We start from the raw sequence: 17,056 nt of genomic DNA, 5'->3' as shown, positions 1-17,056 counted from the left end.
ATGCAATCTGTAGTTCAAAATGTCTAGAGGACCAGAGAGATCCCATAACTCTGGACTGGACAGGACTGGGCTGGTATAATTAGCTCAATAGTCTGACTTGATTAAAGGCAGCCTTTTATGTTCAGCAGTGGGTAAATCTGTTAGTACATCTTCAAAGAGAAAGCGGGTGACACCACACTAGTGGAGAATAGCAGGCATGGGTGGAAAAATGAAAGGATATAAGAATGCCAAATGTATGTTATTTGCAAATCAGGGACAAGTCCAAATAAACATTCAGTAATTTCTGAATTTGTTCTGATGAATGTGCACTCAGTGGGTGCAAATGAAATCCAGGCATGGAATACCTAAGTGCCCACAAACTGTTGCCTGGCTGAGCCAAACTGATGGAAGGCAGCCGTGGTGGCCTCTGCTTTCAGCTGAAATTACTCTTGCTGGGGAATATCACAGTATATTTAGGCAGTCTGGAAATCCAGATGTCATTTGGAGTGTATTTTCCCTACCTACCTACCTATGCTTCTTGAAGCTTAAATTACTGGAGGCAAAGGGGACCAAGACCTCTTAGGGCTGAAGGGAGGATGAGGACTATTTCTTTTAAGCATCTTTCATCATCCTTGACAAAAAGTGCTAGAAAACAGCCCCCTGCTTCCCTAAGAATCACCATACCTTTGTTTTAAAGACAGCATATGAAAGAGATTTGCCTTGAGTGATTTTTTGCAGCACTCAAGTGACCCTAAATACCTTTTAAAGCAAGTCACCCTAAAAGGGGGGCCTCGAAAGCAAAGGTCGGGAAGTGGGAGTGACCAATGAGAGGGCGAGCTGTACTGAGCTGAATTGAGCATCCACTCTTGGTTGCCTCAATAGCCTGAGCAACAGTTGCAGCAGCAGTAGTAAGAACTAAGAAGCCTCACTCTCTAGCCAAAGACTCCTGACAGCAGCCGAACTTTGAGAGCCTCTTGCCAAAGAATCCAGAGGCGGTAACAGCAGCAGCAGCTGCTGCTGAACAGGGGGACATGAATGGGACTGTCTCTCCCTTCCCTTGGTGAGAGGCTGCCAGAAGTCTTGCAGTAGGCTGGGGAAGGGAAGAAGAACCAGCCACTACTTGCAAGCAAAAGCTGCTGAAATCCCTGGTCCCCTTTCCTCCCTTGAGTCTCTGAAAAATACTTTGTAGAGGAAAGAAAAGGACTTGATTGTTGCTTGGGAAAAGGAAAGATCAAATGCTTTAGTTTTCTCCCCCTCCCCCAGGTTTTTTTTTTGTTTTGTTGTTAACAGACTGGATCCTTTGTGATGCTTGGTGTGGAGAACTGAGCACATTGCCTAGGTACCAGTGAAGAAGAAAGAAATCATGAATTCCCACGGCAGTGTCCATCTCTGGGCAGTGGGATTCTATGCATCCTTATTTTTTGTCCTTTTTTCTCTTTGCCATGCACAAGATGCTGATGTAGAAGTGGAGCCTCAAGCCACGGTGGAAGAAATCCCAGAAGGAGCATCTACCTTGGCTTTTGTGTTTGATGTGACTGGCTCAATGTATGATGACTTAGTTCAGGTAATTGAGGGCGCATCCAAAATTCTGGAGACCTCTCTGAAAAGACCCAAGAGACCGCTTTACAACTTTGCACTGGTTCCTTTCCATGACCCAGGTAAGACAATCTTTTCAAGACCTCTTATTGCATGCAAGGATGCACACAAACACACACTCTGACACTCACACCCATGCATGCGTTGCTGAAAATTCTTCATGGTTCTCTGAGGACTTTGACTTACAGTGATCCATAGCAGTATCATATTATTTTTCCTTAAATTAAAATTGGAGGCACACTCAATTGTTCTTACTTACCAAAGACTGAATGGAATAGAGATGGGATGGGTGAATTCATCTGAGGAGAGGTAATTTTAAAAACCTCTCTGCAAGAGATGGAGTTGTTATCAGGTCCATCATGCCGAATGTAGAGGCAATGGAGTGTTACCTCCCCAAATAAGAGCCTGATGGGAAAGAGACAAACATGGTGCCTTATTGAAGGCTTTACTTACTGTATTTCACACAGCACACTAATGTGTCCAATCAGGCGCACAGTGTGGGAATGATTGTTATAGAAGGTTGGAACATAAAACTTCCTACATATAGCTGCTGTTGCGTTTACATAGTATTTTCTGTTGAAATAAAATTATGAATTGCACATTGTATCTAATTTAATTCCCATTCAGGAGCTGAAGATGTCAACTGTACACTGAGCCAGTTAACCTGATCTTCATTACTTTTAGAGGTGCACACATGCCATCATGTTCAGTATGAAAAATTATGTGGCTGATTTCCCATCAATATTCAGTCTAAATTCAATATATTGGTGTGTGTTTTTTTCTCATTAAGAGATGGGTGCATTTCTCTTCACAAAAAATAAGAGCAGTTGACACTGTAGGGCAGCTGTTTACACACCCTCCAAAATCATGACCCTTTGACCCTCCTCCCAATCTGGCTTGCTGTTTTGTTGCATTTCCCATTTAAAGTTCCTGGGATACAATACAGATTGTATTGCAGGCTGCTTCAGTGTCCCTCATTTCCCTCCCTGCATTCCTTCTGCTGTTTATATACATATTCTTCCTGTTTCCTCTCTCACTCCCCAGCATCTGTTTTCTATCCTCCTTCCTAGGACTTTATCCTCTTCCATTGTACAATATCTCTGGGTGACCCCACAAGGAAATAGAAACCTGGATGCCCTAGGCATGTAGCAATATCAGCACAGATATCCATTCAAAGTAAACACTGAAAAGCCTGTTTAAAAATCTGACATCCCTGCTGTTCGCTTCACCTGAGACGCAACATAGTTGAAACATCTGGCAATCGGTTGTGCAGAGGGGTTGATAAATCCAGTTGTCCCCAACGATTACTTTGTTTTATAAGGAAATCACGACCATAGCCAAAATACTTATACTGCTTGATAACGTAACAACAGTGGAACATTCATAATGACATTTGGCAAGCGTTTTCCATTTCTGCTCAATTAACAGAAAGCATTTGTTTCCCCAAAGGGTTTCCAAAGCCAAATCCCATTGCAGGAAGCATGCCACAAAGGGGCAAGGGGGGTGATGGTGAAGTGGGGGAATGCATTTTCTCTTCTCTGATCTTATGTTGCTCCATGAAAGGCGCCAACAATATTCAAAAAGGGAGAAGTACCATTGTAGGGAGCAACACATGCCAGTAGAGGGCCTGAAGGATGGAAGACTGTGAAACTCCTTTGTGCTTCTTTAGGTGAATGGCTATTGTAATGCTGTTTTCATTCTCCTGTATTAATTACATTGCTAGACATTGGTTCAATTAGCTCTCTTGATTAAATACGACCTTTTAAAACTATATCGCCCAATAGTTAATTGTATTTGCATACCTCTTTACTTTTTTGAGGGATCGAAGTGACATAATTTACAACGGAATCTGGCTCAAGATATTTTGTTGCCTGAGACAGAGCACAAAATAGCATCTCCCACCCAGCCAAATCATAGTGCTTAGTACCTTAAACAAGCAAGGTTATTTTGAGGCAGATAATCCCACATATACCATATCTCTACTGTCAGTAAAAGTACATGTTAAATAACTAACTCTTTGCAGCTTTTTGATGAGACCCCCAAATCTGCTACTTGAACTGGCTGCTTCACTCCGTCTAATGGCAGGGTCTGCCCTGAATTTAATAAATAAGAGCTACCACACATGGACAACAGCCATCATTGGTATATATATTTTCAAAACACATTCTCACACACAGCCCCGCATGTGACTTTGATGCTCAGCTCCTACTAGTTAATTGTTGTTGTTGTGTGCCTTCAAGCCATGTTTTACTTATGGTGAACCTAAGGCAAACCTATCATGGTTTTTTCTTGGCAATATTAGTTCAAAAGAGGTTTGCCATTGCCTCCCCCTGAGGCTGAGAGCATGTGATTTGCCCAAGGTTACCCATTGGGTTTCATGGTTGATCTGGGAACTGAACCCTGGTGTCCAGAGTCATAGTCCAATGCTCAAACCACATGCCATACTGACTAATTAATTAATAACCCAAACTAGCTAAAATGTATTGTGTGAATAGAGCCTTTTGTAAATGGTTTTAGAGGGACTATTGTTATTTGATTCTACATCTGTTATACATCAATGGCTCTTCCCATAAGCTTTTATTTTGCAGTCTTATGTATGCCATGCATTGTAGTTCTTAAACCAAGAACCTAGGGTGGCCATGTGTTTTGTATTACAGGAGAGAGCCCTCTCTATATGAATGGCTCCCAGAGGATAGTCCTCTGTGTGAAGGACTAGACAGTCCCAGTGCCGTTAAAGAATAATAACCATAAGGAAAGACAGCAAGTTCCCCAGAACTGCTCATCACCAATTAATATGTGGACAATGGCAACCAGCTCACCTGGTCACAGTTTTCTCTACTAAGTTAAGATGTATTTCTATGTAATTATAGTACTGTATCTATTTCTAAATTTACATCTAAATCAGGAAATGCAAAATTTATGCAGGTCATTATCCCCCCTTTCTGGGTGATGTGTAAATGGCCACTCAGGTGCATAAAGTGTAACCTTATGAATTAACTGGGACTGAAACAGTGCAAGCTTCACTATTTTCAGCCTCTTTTCAGGAAGTGAATGGAATATGGGAATTTACAGTTGCCAGGCACTGGCCATTTTGTTTTGCCCCATGTCAAGTGCAATCTATTCTAATGCCCACTTATTTGTTTATTTATTATTTTTATTATTTTATTTTTATTTATTTTTTATTTTATTTATATACCGCTATTCCAAAGATCATAGCAGTGAACAGCAAGTAAGCTAATTAGCAAGTAAGCTAATTTGCCCCCAACAGTCTGGGTACTCATCTTAGCGACCTCGGAAGGATGCAAGCCTGAGTCGAGCTTGGGCCCTTTTGCTGGTCTTGAACTCGCAACCTTGTGGTTTTGAGTGAATGGCTGCAGTACAGGCATTTAACTTATTTATGTTTTAAACTGTACTGTGTTTTAATTTGTAAGCTGATTTTATCACAATTTTGGGCAAAAAGCAGGATAATAATAAAAATAATAATAATGAGCCAACAGAGCTAACACTTGGCCAGATGATGCAATGATGAATCTATTCTTTCTCAGCCTAGGGATGTGGAATATTTTTAAGTACTCCACTTGCATACCTGCCCACTGTTCGGATCTGCCAAGGACAGTCCTTATTAACCCTCTGTCATTCCACTTTTTCAGCAGACAAAGCATGACATTGGACAAAGATCTGGAAAGTATCCCAAGAGTGTTCTAGTCCAGCCTTCTGCTGATGCAGGGCTTGTTGTTTTAGAATCCCCAATTGGTAACTGTCTAATCTTTGGTTGTTTTTCCTCCACTAGCCAATGTGGCAGAGTCATTCAAAGATCAGAGAAGCATAGTTTAAAATTTGTTTTCTGTCCTGATCCTCTGGGTTTCTCACTCTGTATTTGTAACTCTTGCCTCTTCCCTGCCTTACTAACTTCCCCCACTTCACTTCTTTTCCATTGCAGACATATAGATGACAAAATCTGAAGACAAGGGCATGGATTTCTTTGCTTTATGATACTGTATAAAGCAACCATGTATGGTATTTACATTTAATCAGGATCACTGACACAGTCACTTCTAGCAGTATTTTACCAAAGTGGCTGGTGGGTGGCCTAAAGAGGACAACATAACAAAGACATGCATGAAGGATGTTCATGTCCTATGGCAAATTAAAAGAGTTCTGGCCAAGGGAAGCTTCTTTGCATCACAACCAAAGTTTAGAGATTAGAGACCACTGTTACTTATTTTGTTTACTTTGCTTTCTGGCTTCCTACTAATTAGTTCAGGAAACAACTAACACATCAGGCCCTTGATGGGCATTATATGTTTAATCACAGCCTTTGAAAAAGCAAGGTCTGACTACATGGACTTGGGTGCCCAGACTACAGCTCCCTGAATTTGCTGGCTGTCTGAGGCTTCTGGGAGTTGAAGTCGAACAAAATCTGCAGACCCAACTTCAAGAATGGCTGGTGTTTTGGATGTGTATAAACTGGGGTGGCGCCCACTGTCACAAGCCCACTCATCCCACCCCAGAATTCAGCCTATGCATTTTAAACATGGGAAATTGTCTTAGAACTCGGCTACTTCCAACTCTGTGGAAGAAAAATATAATCTGTCTGCTTAGTACAATGGAAGTTCCTACTGGAGCAGCAGACTTTCCAACTGTTCCAATTTGACAGGAACCATCCCGATTAATCCTTGGTAATCTCACTTTTCAGTTGCTTTTAAAATGCCCAGTTTCTCTCTCCTTCTACTCTCCCTCTTTCTGCCTGGATTATTTCTGTTGGTTCAAACTATGTTCAGAATGAAAAGTAGTTCGCACTCATTAACTCATTAGGGGGAGAGGATAGGATGGGTGACAGTCTTGATCTTCCCAGTAGGTTTTGGCTAAAGCAAGCTGCTGCTTATTTTTCTAGTGTGTGTGTTTTTCTGCATTAGTAACTTTTGCCATCCTGACCACAATCTGATGTTGATGTTTTAATTTGTATAATTGGGATGTTTTTATTGAAAGTTTCATTTATGTATTGCAATTTTTATTCTGTATTCTGTATTTTGTTATTTCAATTTTTTACTTGTACACCGCTTTGATCATCGTGGAAAAGTGGTTTAAAAATAAAACATTATTATTATTATTATTATTATTATTATTATTATTATTATTATTATTGATTGGAGACATGTGTTCAGGTTTTCATCTATGAGATCTTGGAGAATATGGAACAAATCCATTTAGTTATTATTAATTCCAACTAGAGTAGATCTATTGAATGAATCTGATTTCCATAAGTGTTGACTCACACTCAACAATCGATTGAATGGGTCTACTCTAGTTTGGACTACCTATAGGATTCAGGCCAATACATGATGGGGGCTACAACTTTGAGTGACTGCAGGGCAGTAATTAGGGGTAGGTGAACTGGGGAATCTGAGTGGAGACAAAGGCCTAATTATTTGAGGATTACATCAACATTCCAGAATATTTAACTTTATTCCAGCAAAATCAGCAAAGAGTCTTGTGACATCCAGAGGACCATGAAACGTATTGTGGCATGAATATATCACACTACTGGGGTAGCACTAGTGGGCAGTATTGGGTGAATGATAACAAGCAGAAACTTGCTCAGGTTAGCATGAAAGTACTGGGGGCTGGGAAATCTTTGAATCTTAATGGAGGTTTAGATCTGCCTTTAGTGGGTTGCCATAATTCTCTATTATAAACCGGGACAAAATGTAGGACAAAATTTAGACCAAAATATAGGACAATTGTAGGATAAAATTTAGCCCAAAATGTAGGACATTTAAGCTCCTCCATTTTTCTTAAATGTCCTACATTTTGGGCTAAATTTTATCCTACAATTGTCCTATATTTTGGTCTAAATTTTGTCCTACATTTTGTCCCAGTTTATAGTAGAGAATTATGGCAACCCTATCTTTAGATCACACTTCTTGATTCTAGTTCCCACTTGCCCTGAAGGTATGAAATCTGTAAGCCCCCCTAGACTGAGCATGAACTGTGAAAGTGCATGTGCTATTAGCTGCCAGGAATATTTAGACCAGCGATAGTAAACCTTTTAGGGACTGAGTGCCCAAACTAAAAAGACCTTCTGGCACTGGGTGTTACCCGGTGCTGGGAGCGGGACTTCCTCCCTCCGGGGGCAGGACTTCCATGGTCGGATTTATTCCCCCTGCCCTGTTGGGCCTTCAGCTGACTCTCTGGAGACAGCTGAAGACCTTGGGGAAGGGGATGGTAGGAGAGGAAGAAGAGGAACAGGTCTTCACCTGTTCCTCCTCTTCCCCTGCATCCTGCTGGGCCTTCAGCTGCCTTTCCAGAGCCCAGGATGGCCTGCTCTTGCTTTTCCTCTGGACCATGCAGACAGGGTCCCAGCCATAGTAACAGATGCTTTGGTCATGTCCAGGTTAGATTACTGTAATATGCCCTATGTAGGGCTGCCCTTGAAAACAATTGGACTATTCAACACTAACAAGATGCTGCAGATAAATAATTTGCAAGAGCTAGGTACTTAACACTTATTACATTTATTCTGTATTGCCAACATTAACTGCCCATTAGTTTACAGGCTCAGTTCAAGGTGTCTGGAACCACATTATCTAGATGAATCTGTCCGAGGTATTAAGAAAAGCTTTGAAAGCTCCACTCTCTGGAGTCCACCAGCAAGAAGAAAAACACAAGCTAGGAGAGGCTGCAGTGGTATGCTTTTGTCAGAGCCTACTGGGAAGGACAAGAATCTGCTTTCTACTTCCCTCTGCTGAGTTAACAATACAAACTACTATTAAACTTTGAATGTTGTTTGCAGCAATTGAAGTAAGCTGAAGACAAAGGAGAAAAGTGGTTGGAAGCGAGAGAGAAAGTGGGATATTTTAAAAGCAGATGAAAAGGTGGTAGTATTAATTGGGACTGTCAAATTGGGTGTGAGCTAAGAGGCTTCCTGTTCTTTTAGCTCACCAGTTTGGTATCACACAGTGAGATATTGAGGTCTAGTTACAACAGCTGTAGTTTCAAGACGTCCTTTTCCCATGCCAATGGCAGTGATGTCTCTACCATGAGACCCAATGAGTAGTCACTGGAGAAGAAAAATGGCATTTCTCAACTGTTCCTTCTGAATTTCTCCTGTTGCTGCTCTCTCATGGAGGACAGAGCTATGTGTGCAACCAAGCCAATCCCACACCCCTTAAACCAGCCTGCTGGCCTCAGATGTGGTTGAAGACCTTATCCAAGTTCTGATGTTGAAGAAAGATTCATTTGCTAGCCTAGCTAAATCTGTCTGCAATGGAGAGGGGCTCATTATCTTGTCTCTTGCTTCAGTCAGCAAAAAATTGGCCCTGGACCGAAAGTAGTGTAGGCGATAAGAAAGAATGGAAGAAATTAGTGTATGTTAGTCCATGTAGAAGTGGGGCCTAAAGAATGTTGTGAGTGTGGGATTGTGTTTTTTTTTTGTAAATAAAAACTTCAGAGGTGACCTGGTATGGATTTTCCAATCAAGGGCTTGGTATTGGCAAGCCTGCAGTGTTTTGGTTTTGAAGGAGACATATTCATGAGCGAAAATATTGGGAACACATGTTTATTAGAGCCTGAATGGTAAAAAGGCTGTAGTTGTTGAAAGTGTGCCTTGGTGATACTCGAGATTCCTCAACATGCTGTATGATAACTGGCAATATTTGTTATGAGTCTTTGGTGCAGACAGAGGTTCTGCACTTTCTCCTTTTAATTTGCTCTGACTCCTCTGCAGACTTCCTTGCAGAAAAGGGATGTGTCTTATCCTGGAGTTTACAGTCCAATGCAAGGTTAATTGACAGCTGGTGGCAGTGGCTGGAATTTCCTGTTTGGATTTATTGTCGCTTAATCCGGTTGATTATATAGTTTCTACTTTGAACAGACTCGGCCTTGGCTCTCTGCAGGCTGAATTATTTGATACGTTACCCCTTTTGTCAGTTGCTTATCCAAGACCTGGGTTTTATAACCGGAGAAGACCTTTGTTGCTGTAGCTCTTTTTAAAATTGATCCAGAATGTTTTGGGAACTGTTCTGCTAAATTAGTTTGGACCTTTTGCACATATTGCGATGGCAAACCTAGGGAGCCACCGCTGGTTGTAGCTCTCAAATATATGCTACAAAGCCCACTACCCCACCCCCTTTTAATGAAAAACAGTCTTGAGAGTAGAGAAGTTGGGGAAGGGGAGAGGAAAGATGACTTAACTCTTTCTCCTGCAGGTTCTTTCTCCAACTTATTAGGGCGCTGCATCCCCAGTCACTGCTCTGTATTTTGAAAATGGTTGTGCTCAAGGCAATGTGAACCAAAATAATTCTAAGGATGGAGGCTGATTCAACCATCAATAGTGGAGACATCCGCCACAGTAGTGCCTTTGCTCTTACCTCCAAACCATCTCCTTTTTGAGCCCTGGATGAACTCTGAAAGACCAGTTGGGCAGGTTTTTATCATGAAATGGCTGATTGTATTAGGGCAATAATAGGTGTCTATTGGCTAGCCCCTGTGCAATTACCAAGACATCTTCCTTCCTCAAATGCATGAAACATAATTTGTTTTGGCAAGATAAACTTGCATATGCATTACTACATAATCTTTTTTTAAAAAACCTTTGAAAATGAGCCAGATTATCAGCCTGGCATAAGGGAAGGGATGAGAATGTTCACTTTAAATGACTGAAGTTGGATATATGTGGGAGTGTCTATACAGACAGCCTTGAATCTATGGATGCACCAAAACAAGGTCAACAGTAACTAGAACTGGCTGCTTTGAGCCTATAAGTCTAGTGCTTTATCAGCGGCATAGTCTCCTTGTCACTATTGATTCTAGAAGTTTATAGGGCTGTTGCTAATCTCTTCATGGCTTGGGATGAGACTGTCTGAAAGACTGCTTTCTTCTTTGCCTTCCATGTGTGTGCATGCCTTCAAGTTGCCTGTTGACTTATGGTAAACCTATGAGTTTCAGCCTCAAGGATGTAGGCAAGGCATATTCAGAGATGTTTTTGCCAGTTCCTTCCTCTGAAATATAGCCTACAGTGCCTGGTATTTGTTGGTGCTCATCCATCCAAATACTAACCAGGGCTGACCCTGTTTAGCTTCCAGCATCAGATGGGATTTGGTGCCTTTATCAAGTGGGCCCTTGATATCCGCTGGGGTTTGTTTCCGGGACCCCCTGTGCATAACAATATCCATCGATGCTCCGGTCCCATTAAATACAATGGTGTAATAAAATGGCATCCCTTATATAAAATGACAATATCAAGGTTTGCTTGTTGGAATTTATATCTTTAATATTTTTCAAGCAGTGTACAGTTGAATCCATGGATAAAGAATCTATGGCTATGGAGGGCCAACTGTATTTAGGTTTCTGCCCTCCATACACAGCCTAGTTTCTCTCTGATTCATTTTAAAGAGATGGATCTCTATGCCCCAGCCAAGCGAGGCAGCTAGCTACTAGGCAGAGAACTTTCTTGGGGCGGCATGGCCTCCCCAGAGAGTTTAACTTGGAGAATGCATTTTATATACAGCCTTAGTCTGGTGGCTACTTGCCTGCTGGCCAGCAGTTCTGTGTTGTTCCATCTGTAAAATTATGATCTGAGAGAAAGAAGCCCAGGAAGCGTGGTTTATTATTAACTTCAGTGCAGATGTTTTGCCAAACTCCAACCTCATGTGCAGGGATGTACAACCTCTTTGACCATCATACCCTTTGTGTACATACTACACTCTCAGGTCAGCCCTGCAGTCCTTAATGCAACCATGCAGTATGATGTGTATTTTTCATCTGATTGTTCCATTAACTGTGTTAAGTGTTGAAGTTTATCTGATGGATGTGGTTTTAAACTTGCTGTCTCTTTGAGAGGGCCTTTCTGTTCATGTGATTGTATATTTTTAAAATGATGCTGGCAGTGTTTCAAGAAGTAGTTCTGAAGGCTGAGTTGTAGGAAAGGGAGATAGTTAGGTTGACCGCTTAGAGGCACTGTCACAACAAAAGGAATGGTTTAATTCAAAAGACACAAATGGCATAAAATTTAAAGATGATAATAGATTCACATTTAAAATCAATTAATAAAATTTAAATAGAAATGAAAATATATCTCACTGTAGTGGGGAAGTTTATGACCAAGTAATCCATGTGCCCACATAGTTTGCTATGTAGGTGCTATTAAAGGGGAATGCTATTCCTTTTTTTTAATCTTTAAAAAACTTCATCACATATTTACTTTTGTTCTCTCCTTTGAGTGCCAAAGTGGGAGACAACAATGAGAAAAACTGGAGAAATGTAAATTTAAACGTGAGCAATTCTCCTTCCTTGCTCAGAGAGAGAGGAAAAATGTTATGGGTCCTCCTAGGTCTATGGGATCTTGCATATGCCCAGCCATGGTCAACAGTAACACCTTGCTTCTGCTTTGGCCAACTAGGACTGTCCAAGTAGGTGTTGCTATTTCTTGTGTTAACATCTTGGCAATATAATGATTCTTGGTGATTGGAATGTATACTGAGGGTTTCCAATCTTTGGGGGTTGTTTTATTGTTCATATTTGTTGATAGATTTTATTTAGAACTAGAGTAGATTCTATGTCTGTAGATAAAAGCAGGTCTATTGGTATGCCATCTGTTCTCCCAAGTGCTCTGGGTACAGCTTCCACTTTCTAATATTGGAGGTTTGTCTTCATATGGTTCATCCTTTCAATTCTTTTATATAGTTCTTCCATGTATTGTTTCTATCATCTTTTTATTTCTACTTGGTCATGCAATGTGTTCCCCTGCTAGTAACAGAGCATCCTAACTCTTGGTTCAAATGTCCCTTTGATTTCTTGGATTTTGTGGAAGAAGTCTCTTGGTTTTCCTTTTTTGTTGTCACTTTCTATTTTTCTGCATTGATTATTACAGTAGTTCTCCTTGTCCCTGTGCACAAGTCATTGAACAGTTGTATTCATGGCCACCTTTTTCTTTTGCTTCTCACCTGTCCTTTACACTTCCACTGATCATCATTAGACAGTGAGGCATCATATATTTTATTCCATTTTATGGCTAATAATAAATGTATGTATTTTGCTTAAGGCATTGAAGAAAGATCTGGCTAACTGTTGGGTTTTATATTATCTAAAGTGTGGGATCAGCTGTTGTGAGTTTTCTTGTAACCCTATGTCCAATTTTAAACTTGCATATTACACAGCAGAACCAAACCTAATCCAATTTGATCAGCAGTCTCATTTTATAATTCAGATGAAGACTATGGGTTGGATCCAGAATCTGCCTTCCATGGCACATTGTGAAAATTCCTTCTGCCTGGTTTTGAGGGATTTCACTCCTCCTCACACCAAAGGTCACCCCATTCAACAGAGTGTCTTCTGTCTAAACCTTCTTTGTAAAATTTATAGGGAAGAGGGGGCAAGGAAATACACACCTAAAAAGCCTAAATTTGGGTTCAGGATGCAGACTGAAAGCAGAACTTGCAGTTAAACAATAGAAGGCTGACATGTTTCTTTCAATCTGATGAAGAGCTATGGAGAACTCTAAAAGCTTACTCTCCATTATGTGGAATTTGGTTGGTCCTCATAAAGTTATTGCCTGACTGCAGATGTTGGAATTTTGCTATTTGAAATGAGATTAATCAAATAGTATAAGAAGTAAAATGTTACCTTAAATGCAGAGGTTTTTCCAGCATTGGAAAGGTAAAGGAGTCACTTGTAATATTCTACAACATGCTGCTTCATATATATGTGTCTGGAGTGGTACAGCCAACCCTGGCTGCCTGACATATATACATACCTATATAAAACGGAGCTTGGGAAAGCTACTCTCCAAGTTCTAGTATAAATACTGCATACACATACGCAATCATGTTAGTAGCATGTATACAATATATATGTGTGCCCAGTCTCCTTCAAAGTGGGACTGGACAAATTGATGGAGCCCTAGCTTACCAGTTGCTATTATACAGTACCTAAACTGAACTTCCATGTGTATAGTTAGTACACTGTACCTCTGAATACCAGATACCTGAGGACAAACAATAAAGGAAGACAACTGTAATCAGGCCCTAGTAAATGGGCATTGGACTAGAGGGGCTTCTTGTCCAAATTCACAGAGGACACTATTCTGGCTGAAGGGCTATCACCAAAAATTTCTCTGAAGGTATCTTCTGTTAGAGCCTTATCACATGTGAAACAGGAGCCCCAATTAGAAGCACTTCTGTAGCAAGGGTGAAGCAGGGTCACTTTGAATCTAAGGCAATTCACATGATGAACTATCACACGTGAAGAACTTAATTGTGGTAATTCCTGAGTCAAAGCGGAGTGAGAGCACTTTGAATTACCACACCAGTACATACCATGCAGATTCAACAATTAGAATTGGCACCGTTGCACATGCTCAGTGGGGGTCTGAATGCATCAAGACCTTTTACGCTTCCGGGGTGAAGAAGGGGGCCACTTCCTAGTTCCACTTTCACATGAATGCAACCCTCACTTGAATTGTTCCTGCCATCTCTCCCCCCAGCCTCTGTTGGCCCCCTCCTTTGCTCCCATCTCGAGGCTATGGAATTCTGTGAGTTGGAGTTTGTTGTGGGGACTTTGGCACGAGGCTATGGAATTCTGGGAGTTGGAGCCTCCCCCCAGCCTCTTATGGCCTCTTCCTTTGCTCTCATCTCTCCCTCCAGCCTCCTGTTTCATTCCTGTCACCCCTGTCATCTACATCTAAATCTGCCCTCTGATTCATTCCCCCAACTCTGTCATCTACATCTAAATCTACCCTTCGTTTTGTTCCCTCCATCCCTTTCCAGTTTCATGTGAATGCTAGCCTCACATGAATAATAGGAAATGTCACCTATCCCTACATGCCCTCTACTTCATCCGAATGTGTTACCGGCAAAATAATAATAATAATAATAATAATAATAATAATAATAATAATAATGCAGTGAAATAATTTTTAATAATAATAATATTTCCTTAACAATAATATAAATAATATTAATAAAACATTTCTTTCACTGCAAAATAATCAGTGTAGAAGCTGCAGGTCTACTTGGAAGTAAATCCTTTGGATCTGAAGGAGGTTGCATCTGCACTGGGAAATAATCTGGTTTGACTCCACTTTTCAGCAAACTAATAATTTATTATTATTATTATTATTATTATTATTATTATTATTATTAAATTAATTATTATTAATATCATTATTATTTTAAAATAAATTATTATTATTATGGGAGTTGGAGTTTGTTGTGGGGTCCTTGGCTCGAGGTTATGGAATTCTGGGAGTTGGAGTTTGTTGTGGGGTCTTTGGCTTGAGGCTGTGGAATTTTGGGAGCTGGAGCCTCTTCCTCCAGCCTCCTGTTTCATTCCCTTCATCCCTGTCTTCTACATCTAAATGTACCCTTCCGAGCACCGGAAGCAAATAGAGCAAAATTGCAGTGCAGCATCATGGGAAATGTGGGACCTTGGAGGTTTTGGGGGGGGGGGTGTACCAGGACAGAAGCAAAGTTGCATTCCACACCAGACCAATTCGGAATGAAATTGAAGTGAGCTTGGAAGCAACTTCTGTGAACTCACTTGTTACCGAATTCACCAAAATAAGGAGTCACTTTGGATTCACTGCAGAAGTGCCACAGAACTACCTCCCATACAAAGCAATCATTGTGATAATACATCACATTATCGCGTGAATTCACATTGTTGGACCTGCATGCAGTCACGTCAGTTCAGAGCTGCAAAAATCCCTGTGTGATAAAGTCCTTAGAAAGACAATCCAGTCCAGGTCCAGTTTATAGAGGAGATGCGAAAGTGGTTTTGAAATGGTCCAGCAAGGGCTAGCTTTTGGACAGCAACACACAGGAGGTTAGTCATGGTCTTCTCCAAAAAGATGATTTATATTGTATTTCTAGTTAAATTATTGTAATTATATCTAGATGTGCATCTATATAATAAGTATGTGTACAGTTAGCCCTCCATACCCACAGATTTTTCATCCATGGATTCAAGCATCCACGGTTTAAAAACATCCCAGAAAGATATAAATTCCAAAAAGCAAACTTTGATGTTCTTATTATATATAAGGGATATCCATTTACTATTGATTGCTTTTAATGGGACTTGAGCATCCATGGATGTCGGTAACCACGGGGACTCCTGGAACCAAACCCCAGCAGATACCAAGGGCCCACTGTACCTATACATGTGCAATTTTAATGTTTTTCTTGTGTCCTTTTTGTTGTTGTTATTTAGTGAGGCATATGAGTCCCCTTGTACTGTAGTGGATGAAATTTTGTTCTATCATAAACACTGGATACGTTTAAAAATGATATACAGTAAAAGAAACAAAACAAAACAATTAATGTGTGAAGGAGTCACAAGAGCAGGAGTGATAGAGGCTTGGACTCATTTGTGTGGTGTCTCCATTGTGTGTGCTACCTGGCTGAGAGGAACACATGGCTTATGGGTCAGAGAAATGGGGAGCCCCTAAAAAGTGGTTGAATGCAGTCTTCCTCTGCCTCTCTTCCTTTCAATTTGTCCATTCTTGGTGTGGAGAGGAGTGGTGAGGGGAGGAAAGCATTTGACTGGAATGCTGCCATACTGTTTAAATTAGTATGTTGGTGTGGGGGTAGGGGTAGGGGGAAGGCTAAATGTAAGCAGGAAGCCCATTGTAATTTTCATGCCTCAGACACTAGTCCATTTTCATGAGCTGTAGTTTTAAAGTGTCTCTGGGGAAGCTGAATATCACTGAAACATTTCCTGAGTTCTCTTAAGCTGCACAATGGTATGTCGAAAATTGTTTTTGTAAAAGAACGCTGCTCTTTTGTATGGTTAGCCTGGCTGCAATGTAGCTCATTGAACCGGCCCAATTGTTGCACGATGAATTGTTTTTTGGAAAACGTTGGGGAGGGGGAAGTCCTTTGGGGGAGAATAAAATGCTCTCTTGTTTTGCAATGCTAAGACCAAATAGGGCTTAGAACCTGCTATATTTATGACATTTATAGGCACATTATGGCCTTTTCAGAGCCTGTTCACACATGCATGCTCTTCAACTGAATTTCTCATCATTTGATGAGTTTGCCCCTGATGACACAGCTGAGTGGATTCTGCAGAAAAACGTTCTACTTTGAAAACTATGACAAAGCCCTGTCTCATACTCTCCCAACTGTCCCAATTTGGCTGGGACAGTCTTGATTAATCTTTTATCTTTCCCCCTTTTCAGCTGCTTTTAAAATATGTATTTTATATATGTATTTCTTTTTTCCTCCCCCCACTTTCCCCTTTTGTCCTCAGCTTAGTTGAAAATATTAGTCTGTGTTTAGTTACCTCTGCAACAAGCTGAGAAGAAGGAGGGGCAGAATCTTGTCCTTCCCAGGAGCCTCTGGCAAAAGGGGTGAAACAGATGCACAAAATAAGCAGGTTTCTGGATGGCTTCAAGGTGGGGCATTTAGACAACACACAACTTGAAAGCGCATCCAAGCCGCACTGTGGGGAGAAAAGCCGGACTAAAAAGGAGCTGGATTTG

The 17,056-nt window shown here is 40.9% G+C and overlaps 1 protein-coding gene across 1 annotated transcript in view; it reads left to right on the top strand.

The window, feature by feature from the left end:
- Positions 1-874: 874 nt before the first annotated feature.
- HMCN1 (hemicentin 1) overlaps positions 875-17,056 on the top strand; it is a 275,643-nt gene continuing 259,461 nt past the window's right edge. Inside the window, 1 exon segment of the mRNA XM_042463441.1 lies at positions 875-1,637. Within this exon segment, the coding sequence (XP_042319375.1) occupies positions 1,343-1,637 (295 nt within the window). The 5' untranslated portion in view covers positions 875-1,342.

Source organism: Sceloporus undulatus, chromosome 4 (genome assembly GCF_019175285.1).
Source record: "Sceloporus undulatus isolate JIND9_A2432 ecotype Alabama chromosome 4, SceUnd_v1.1, whole genome shotgun sequence".
In the NCBI taxonomy this organism is placed as follows: Eukaryota; Metazoa; Chordata; class Lepidosauria; order Squamata; family Phrynosomatidae; genus Sceloporus; species Sceloporus undulatus.
This window is presented reverse-complemented; position numbering and strand designations above follow the sequence as displayed.